The sequence below is a fragment of the Tachyglossus aculeatus genome, chromosome 27 (assembly GCF_015852505.1).
Source record: "Tachyglossus aculeatus isolate mTacAcu1 chromosome 27, mTacAcu1.pri, whole genome shotgun sequence".
Lineage (NCBI taxonomy): Eukaryota > Metazoa > Chordata > Mammalia > Monotremata > Tachyglossidae > Tachyglossus > Tachyglossus aculeatus.
The window spans coordinates 5,096,673-5,105,918 of record NC_052092.1 but is presented as its reverse complement, the minus strand read 5'-3'; the positions used below and the strand labels follow the sequence as shown (position 1 = coordinate 5,105,918).

At 56.5% G+C, this 9,246-nt stretch overlaps 1 protein-coding gene across 2 annotated transcripts; it reads right to left on the bottom strand.

Annotated features, from left to right (window-relative positions):
- Nucleotides 1-2,856: 2,856 nt before the first annotated feature.
- On the bottom strand, nt 2,857-8,814 carry MLF2 (myeloid leukemia factor 2). 2 transcript variants are annotated; one of them, XM_038767886.1, is made up of 9 exons: nt 8,614-8,814; nt 5,671-5,743; nt 5,435-5,561; nt 5,237-5,272; nt 4,663-4,713; nt 4,150-4,278; nt 3,839-3,998; nt 3,478-3,690; nt 2,857-3,268 (listed from the first exon to the last, which is right to left on the bottom strand). In XM_038767886.1, the coding sequence occupies exons 2-8, from the start codon at nt 5,718-5,720 to the stop codon at nt 3,503-3,505; spliced, it is 741 nt and encodes a 246-aa protein (XP_038623814.1). In that variant the 5' UTR covers nt 5,721-5,743; nt 8,614-8,814; the 3' UTR covers nt 2,857-3,268; nt 3,478-3,502. The 2 variants fall into 2 exon arrangements, with proteins under 2 accessions (XP_038623814.1, XP_038623816.1); XM_038767888.1 differs by lacking the exon at nt 8,614-8,814 and adding an exon at nt 5,855-5,970.
- Nucleotides 8,815-9,246: the final 432 nt, after the last annotated feature.

Below are 9,246 nucleotides of genomic sequence, written 5' to 3'. Positions count from 1 at the left end.
ATCCCAGCTCTGCCAACTGTCTGTCATCTGTGTGACTTTGGGCAAGTCATTTCACTTCTCTGTGCCTCAGTTACCTCATCTGTGAAATGGGGATTAAAACTGTGAGCCCCCTGTGGGACAACTTGATCACCTTGTAACCTCCCCCAATGCTTAGAACAGCGCTTCGCACATAGTAAGCGCTTAACAAGTGCCATCATCATCATCATCAAATACCAACATTATTATCATTCTTCACTGGGCCCCTCGTCCCTACATGCCCGGGAGACAGGATGGATCCACGCCTTACGGCCCAGACCTTGCGACACTGGGATGTGCCACTGTCACCACACCCTCCATCTGGGGAATCAACATTCCCTACAGCGGGAACGATGGGGGAGCGAGGCTGGAGTTGGGCCCAGGCACCTATAGGGGAAGCAATGGCTTCAACCACACACCTGGCAAACCAGGGCAGCAGCCCCGTCGCCCCCACAACTGGAACCTGGAGACACCGGCCCCACTGCCTCCAAAACTGGCACAGGGGGGCATCGGCCCATCGCCCCCAAAGCTGGTGCCCGGGGACACCGGCCCCTTCAGCTGGAACCAATGGTGCTTCTGAACCAGAGATACAAGGCCTATTGCCTCATGGAGACACCCTCTTCCCACCGCATCTCCGTTCATCCTCTGGACGCTCCCCTCTGCCCACTGATTCTAAGTCCCCCCTCTGGGTTCAGGTTCACTATCCATCATCAATCGTATTTACTGAGCGCTTACTGTGTGCCGAGCACTGTACTAAGCGCTTGGGAAGTCCAAGTTGGCAACATAGAGAGACAGTCCCTACCCAACAGTGGGCATATGTACAAACATATATACATATATACAGGTGCTGTGGGGAAGGGAAGGAGGTAAGACGGGGGGATGGAGGAGGAATGCTCAATAAATACGATTGATTGGCTTGGCGGGGGGGGGTCCTCCCTTCCCCATCAGCGCTTAGAACAGTGCCTTGCACATAGTGAGCGCTTAACAAATGGCATGGTGATTATCATCCCCCACCCGTCCCGACGGTAGGCCCGGGCAGGGCCCAGGCTCCTCTTCTGGGGGGTGTCCCCCATCCCCTGACCAGTCGGTCCCAGTTCAGGGGTTGGGGGGCTGGGGAAGGCGCCCCTCGGGGCCCCCCCCCCACCTTTCCTCCTGGATCCGGGCTCACTGGACCAGCTCTGTTAACAATCCCACGTCTTAACCTCTACACTGTAAACTCCTCGTGGACAGGGACTGTTTTCACTATTTTAGTGCACTCTCCCAAGCGCTCAATATGACTGTCTGGCTACCTTAAGCTGGCCACTCCAAACTGCGCCTGGCCCCCAGCCTTGACCGTGACTCCAATTCCAATACCCGCAAGGGCTCCCTTCCTACCTCCTCCTCCCACAGGGCCTCCCCGACACCACTTTTTCTCAAAAAATGGTATTTGTTACGCACTTACTATGTGCCAGGTACTAAGCATTGGGGAAGAAATAGTTAATCACTCACTCAATCGTATTTATTGAGTGCTTACCGTGTGCGGAGCACTGTACTAAGCGCTTGAATAATAACGGTATTTGTTAAGCACTTACTATTTGCCAAGCACTGCTTTTAGCGCTGGGGTAGATACGGGGTGGGCAGTCGGGTTGTCCCACGTGAGGCTCACAGTCAAGCCCCGTTTTACAGATGAGGCAACTGAGGCACAGAGAAGTGACTTGTCCAAAGTCACTGACAAATGGCGGAACCGGGATTAGAACCTCCGACCTCCGACTCCCAAACCCGGGCTCTTTCCACTAAGCCACGCTGCTTCTCTAACCAGGTTTGACTGTAAGCTCCCTACGCTCTTGCTAATTTTGTTGAACTCTCCCAAGCGCTTAGTACAGCGCTCTGCCCATAGCAAGTGCTCAATACCAACGACTGATTGGCCACAGTCCACGTCCCCAACGGAGCTGTTTTAATCCCCATTTTACAGATGAGCCAACTGAGGCATAGAGAAGTTGCCTGGTTCCCTTCCCCGCAAGCGGCAAACTGGCTGTGCCCCTCCATCCCTCCCTCTGGGACACACAACTGGCCACACAAAATCTGGAGTCGCGCCACGTCAGGGGCAAGACCCCCTTCTTTGCAACTCTTAATCCCGCTGCCAGGCCAGGGAGGAGCGAGTTTAGGGTGGACCGCCTGCCCTCGGTGCCGACTGCTCCTGGATGTCCTCCTCCCGACCCTCCCTTGAACCCGGAGCAGGTGCGGACGCGGACACGGCGCGGACCGCTTCCCCTCGCTTTCCTCCACTTCTGCGGCTGCTCGGTAATAAAGCCACAACTCCCGGCCGTCCTCGATCACTGTGGTCTCCCCCTGGCCCGGGGGCAGACCTGCTGCGAGCCGTTCTACGGAAGAAGACCAAGCTAAAAGCATTTTAAATCCATCAAAGCGCTTTTTAAGTGAGGAGGGGAGTGCGGTACAGCATGAGAAACCGTTTGGGATGGCCCACGGCCTCAGGGATGGATTTTTCCAAGAATCCCTCCATGCCTCTGCCTTCGGCCAGGCACCTGTCGGTCCCTGGGGCTGCGGCCCTCAGGGGTGAGTACAATCACCTGCTCCCTCCACTCCTCACCATGGGGCCAGTGGCACGTAGGGCCTGTGGGGATGAGAGCCCGGGGAGGGACACGGTTCGGCATCGGGACGCTGGGTTTTCCGCAGTCGGTCCCGCGGTCCGGCCTCACGGAAGGTGGAGGGGAAGAGAGGGGATGGGTGGGAGGGGAAAATTAAAGAGGAGTCGGGGGACGGAGAGAGCGGGTGGGAGAGGTTGGCTGGGGGGGTGCACAGCCTGGGGTGCCAGGGAGGGACCAAACCAGAGCTCCACTCATCCTCCTTTCCATCCTCCTTTATTCCACAAACACCCAGTTACAAGTTGCACAAATCAAAAAAAAAAAAAAAAGGGGGGGTGGGGTGGGGGGTGGCGCGTTGTGGGGTGGGGAAGGATGGGGGATGTAGGGTCCCGCATTCCTCCCCTCCCCGGCAAGGGGGCTCCGAGGTGGGAAAGGACCCCAAATCACCGGCTGAGTCCAAATCCACAGAGGTCCCCTGGGCGTGGGGGAGGGAAGGGGATGCAAGAGGAAGGTGGGGGGGGGGGTGTCAAAGGAGCCCCCTGCTGCCTCCCCAGCTGGAGGGGAGGAGAGGACTGGCTCACCTGCTCATTTTTTTAATATTAAACCAGGGGACGGGGGTAGGGGGGGGGGGGTTGTCTTGGGGTTTGGAGCCTCGGCCTCGTGGTCTGTACCTGGGGTAGGGGAGGAAGGAGAAAGGGTCAGGTTCGGGGGGGGGGGCGGGGAGGGGAACCCCCGGCTTCGTGCCCAATGTCGGGAAGGGGCGGGTCGTCCCCCCCCCCCACGCAACAGGAACGTCGGCCGGGGCCGTCTGCACCCCCTCCCGCTGGACTCCCCCAAATCGCGCCCCTCCCCACCCGCCCCCCTTCCCTGCCACACTTACAAGAGGGGCTGGGGGCCTGGAGCCCTCACCAGTCGTAGCGGCGGGACTGTCGGGAGGGGGAGTCCTCGGGGCCCTGGATGGCCAGGCGAGGGGGTCCCTCGGCCCGGCGCCCCCCGCCGCCCCCGGCCTCGTGACGCCGGAACTCCAGGGGACGTTGCGGCCGGAAACGCGACGTCTCCCGCCGCCACTCGTCATCGAACGCCGCCGCGTCACCTGCGGGGCGGAGGGAAGGGCGATGGGCAGCGCGGGGCCGGGCGCCCGGCTCCGGCCCGCGCGGGGACGGCACGGGGGCTGGCGGGCAGAGGCGCCGGAGGGCAAGGGAGGGTGAGGCCGGGCTTGGGAGTCGGGGCCGGGGCCTCACTCTCGTCCAAGTTGATGTAGTCCTGCCGCTCCTCCTGGTCCCCGGTGCGGTGGTTGCGAGAGCGCTGCAGGATGTGGGCCCGCTCCCGGATGTGGTGCCCGATGGACATCTGTTCCAGCCCGCTGTCCGAGTCCCGCACCGTCCGCCGGGTCTCCCGGATCTGGGGGGAGGGAGGGAGGGAGGGAGGGCGCCGGGCTCCAGTCCCGCCCCAGGCTCCCCGATGCCGACGTGCCGGGGACGCCTGGCCCCGGGCACCCTCTCTGGGGCGACCCGGGCCGCCCGAGGAGGCCCACGGCCTCGGCCGCACTCACCCCGCCGGGCGCGGAGCGCATCTCCGACGTCTCGTGGTAGACCTTGGGAGCGCCGTCACCCAGGTTCGAGTAGGAGATGACCGTGGAGGAGGAGAAGGTCTGGCAATTGGCCCCAGTGGTCATGTGTTCCTGGGGGGAGCGAGGGGAGGGAACACCAGTCAGCCCCGGGAGCGGCCACTATCCCCGCCTACGTTGGCATCGGCTGATTTTCAACTTGGGCTCTCCTCGAACACTGGGAAAATCACTCAGTACAGTGCCTCCGTGTTCAGTACGGCACACGGTTCACCACAGTTGCCACAATCGTTACAACTACAAAAGGGCAGCAGGGAGGGACGGGCCTCCCTCATCTCCAACCCAGAAGGGGAAATCCTCCCCACCCCGACAACGAACACCATCTTCTGGACCAAGGCTGCCGAAGGGTGGGAAAGGGAGGCGGGGGAAGGGGGTGTCCGCAGAGCCTGCAGCCTGTGGGGGAGGAGGAGGAGGATGGGCAGGGCAGCTGAGAGTCTTTACCACGTTCCCAATCATGTCATTCATCATCCCAAACATGTCCATGAAGCCGCCCTAGAGAGAGAGAGGGAGAGAAAGGAGGAAACTCAGGAAGCTGGAGTCATGGGACCCGTCTCCCCTCCCACGGGGCTTTCCCCCCACATCTCCAAAAGCAGTCTCAGCCTGCTTGCTGGGGTGTCCACAATTTCAAGAAACAGATTTCTCCTCCCTCCGTGCAACCCCTCGGCCTGCAGCCTCCTCCCCCGCAGCCTCTTTCAAATCTCCCCAGCCGCCAACCTGCGACCTCGATGGCTATCAAAGTAAACTAGCCGGGGCCCAGTCAGTTTGGAAAAGGGGCTCTCGGGGTGCTGCCGACGAGACAGGGCAGGAGGACGTGTGTGGAGGGCCGCTCGAGTGTAAACTCCCAGGGGGACCGTAGTACAGTGCTCTGCACACGGTAAGCGCTCAATAAATACGATCGATTGACTGATTGACCGTGTGCCTCGCTTCTGTTGTCCTCTCCCCGGCGCTCTGCCCACGGTGAGCGCTCAAAAAGTAAACCGGTGGATTGGGGAAGCCTGAGGGGGGCAAGACTCACCATTCCTAGCATTCCGAAGGGCGAGACGGCCCCAGCCTAAAGGGACAGAGACGTGTGCCACAGGGAGTCAGCTTGAGCCCCCCACCCAACCCTGCTCGCCCTCCCCACCCCCTGCTCCTTTGAAACGGTCGATCCCAGGAGAAGCCCCCACCCCAGGGGTCACGTCAGGTCGGGAGGCGACTGGCTCCAACTTGGTACCTGTATCCGGCGTCCGGCGGGCCGGGATCCCGGCATGGTCCCGTCCGTGATGCTGAGGAAGGGGCTGTAGCCGAAGCCACCGGACAGCATGCGGCTCATCTGTTGGCGGTGGAGGGCGAACGGGTCCCTGCGGGAGGGGTGGACAGGCTGGGAGGTGCTGGGGGGAGCAGGGAGCCCGGGGGGCGGTGGGAGGGGGTGTGGAGGCCAAGAGGCGGGGAGGAGAGGGGGTCACTCACATCAGGAACATGGGGTCCTCAGGCTCCCCATCCCTCATGAATCGGAACATCCTGCAGCTCCGCGAGCTCGTCACTGAGAGGGCGGGGAAACGGTTAGGAAGCAGAAAGGAAGTCGACCCACCTGGGGAAGACCACTTCTTCCTCTCCCCCTCCCCGCAGGACCACCACAGGGGACCTCAAATACCTGCCCACAGAGGAGGGGTGCTCCCAAAGCTTCTCCACCCTTCTTGGGGCCTGCACAAGGCTATCTAGACTGTGAGCCCAATGCTGGGTCGGGCCCGTCTCTATATGTTGCCAACTTGTACTTCCCAAGCGCTTAGTCCAGTGCTCTGCACACAGTAAGCGCTCTATCAATCAATCAATCGTATTTATTGAGCGCTTGCTGTGTGCAGAGCTCTTGGGAAGTCCAAGTTGGCAACATCTAGAGACAGTCCCTACCCAACAGTGGGCTCCCAGTCTAGAAGGGGGAGACAGAGGACAAAACCAAACATATTAACAAAATAAATAGAATAGATATGCACAAGTAAAGTAAATAAATAGAGTAATAAATCTGTACAAACATATATACATATATACAGGTGCTGTGGGGAAGGGAAGGAGGTAAGGCGGGGGGATGGAGAGAGAGGGCGAGGGGGAGAGGAAGGAGGAATGCTCAATCAATCAATCAATTGTATTTATTGAGCGCTTACTGTGTGTAGAGCACTGTACTAAGCGCTTGGGAAGTACAAGTTGGCAACATATAGAGACAGTCCCTACCCAACAGCGGGCTCACAGTCTAAAAGGGGGAGACGGAGAACAAAACCAAACATACTAACAAAATAAAATAAATAGAATAGATACGTACAAGTAAAATAGAGTAATAAATCTGTACAAACATATATCCATATATACAGGTGCTGTGGGGAAGGGAAGGAGGTAAGATGGGGGGATGGAGAGATGGGGCGAGGGGGAGAGGAAGGAGAATGCTCAATCAATCAACCGTATTCACTGAGCGCTCACACCAAGCGCTTGGGAAGTCCAAGTTGGCAACATCTAGAGACAGTCCCTACCCAACAGTGGGCTCACAGTCTAAAAGGGGGAAACAGAGAACAAAACCAAACATACTAACAAAACAAAATAAATAGAATAGATATGTACAAGTAAAATAAATAGAGTAATAAATATGTACAAACATATATACATATATACAGGTGTTGTGGGGAAGGGAAGGAGGTAAGACGGATGGAGAGAAAGGAGGAATCAATCAATCAATCGTATTTACTGAGCGCTTACTGTGTGCAGAGCACTGGACTAAGCGCTTGGGAAGTCCAAGTTGGCAACATCTAGAGACGGTCCCTACCCAACAGTGGGCTCACAGTCTAAAAGGGGGAGACAGAGAACAAAACCAAAAATACTAATAAAATAAACAGAATAGATATGTACAAGTAAAATAAATAGAGTAATAAATCTGTGCAAACATATATACAGGTGCTGTGGGGAAGGGAAGGAGGTAAGACGGGGGGATGAAGACTGTGAGCCCACTGCTGGGTAGGGACTGTCTCTAGATGTTACCATCTCGTCCCCCTCTCCATCCCCCCCATCTTACCTCCTTCCCTTCCCCACAGCACCTGTATATATGGATATATGTCTGTACATATTTATTACTCTATTTATTTATTTATTTTATTTGTACATATCTATTCTATTTACTTTGTTAGTATGTTTGGTTTTGTTCTCTGTCTCCCCCTTTTAGACTGTGAGCCCACTGTTGGGTAGGGACCGTCTCTAGATGTTGCCAATTTGTACTTCCCAAGCGCTTAGTCCAGTGCTCTGCACATAGTAAGCGCTCAATAAATATGATTGATGATGATGATGATGATTTATTTTATTTTGTTAGTATGTTTGGTTTTGTTCTCTGTCTCCCCCTTTTAGACTGTGAGCCCACTGTTGGGTAGGGACTGTCTCTAGATGTTGCCAATTTGTACTTCCCAAGCGCTTAGTCCAGTGCTCTGTACATAGTAAGCGCTCAATAAATACGGATGATGATGAACTTGTACTTCCCAAGCGCTTAGTACAGTGCCCTGCACACAGTAAGCGCTCAGCACGACTGATGATGATGATGATGATGAAGGAGGAATGCTCAATAAATACGATTGATTGATTGACTGGCTTGGGTGGGGGGGGTCCTCCCTTCCCCAACAGCGCTTAGAACAGTGCTTTGCACACAGTGAGCGCTTCACAAATGGCACGATGATTCTCACCCCCCACCCGGCCCGGGCCCAGGCTCCTCTCCCGGGGGGTGTCATCATCATCATCATCATCAATCGTATTTATTGAGCGCTTACTATGTGCAGAGCACTGGACTAAGCGCTTGGGAAGTACAAATTGGCAACACATAGAGACAGTCCCTAACCCAACAGTGGGCTCACAGTCTAAAAGGGGGAGACAGAGAACACAACCAAACATACTGACAAAATAAAATAAATAGAATAGATAGGTACAATTAAAATAGAGTAATAAATATGTACATACAGGTGCTGTGGGGAAGGGAAGGAGGTAAGATGGGGGGGATGGAGAGGGGGAAGAGGGGGAGAGGAAGGAAGGGGCTCAGTGTAGGCCTCATCCCCTGACCGGATTCAATCAATCCGGTTCAATCAATCAATCGTATTTATTGAGCGCTTACTATGTGCAGAGCACTGTACTAAGCGCTTGGGAAGTACAAATTGGCATCACATAGAGACAGTCCCTACCCGATAGTGGGCTCACAGTCTAAAAGGGGGAGACAGAGAACAGAACCAAACATACCAACAAAATAAAATAAGTAGGATAGAAATGTACAAGTAAAATAAATAAATAAATAAATAAACAGAGTAATAAATATGTACAAGATGGTTCAGAGGATGGGGGGCTGGGGGAGTCGCCCCTCGGGGGTGTCCCCCCCATCCCCCCTGGATCCGGGCTCACCGGCCCCCGACCCCGGGGAGCGGAAGTGTCTGTCGGCTCAGGGGCCCATCCGGCCGGGGGGCTCCGTCGTCAGGGGCAACCGTCGGGGGGGGGCTCCTCCGTCGCCGGGGGGACCGGTCCTGCTCAATCCCGGCAGCCAACGCGGCCGGCCGGCTGCCCCCTCCACTACCGCCACGGCCGGGCCGAGCCAAAGCCAGGCCCCGCCGGAAGTGACGTCAAGGGCGGGACGCCCACCGGGGGGCGTGGCCGCGCGGGAAGCCACGCCCACCCGCTGGGGCCCGCGTGGGCGGGCGGGAAGCGAAATCACGCGAGAGCGCGCGAGAAGTGGGGGGGGGGGGAGGGCCGCGCTCCCTCAGAAACAACAATCAATCATTTAATCAGTCGTATTTATTGAGCGCTTACTAAGCACTGTACTGAGCGCTTGGGAAGTCCAAGTTGGCAACCTCTGGAGACAGGCCCTACCCAACAGTAGTCTAGAAGGGGAAGACACAACAAAATCAAACGCATTAACACAATAAAATGGACAGAATCCATATGTACAAGTAAAATCAACAAAAGCCCTCGGCTATTTAATAATAATAATGACGGCGTTTATTAAGTGCTCACTATGTGCCAAGCATTCACTCATTCAGT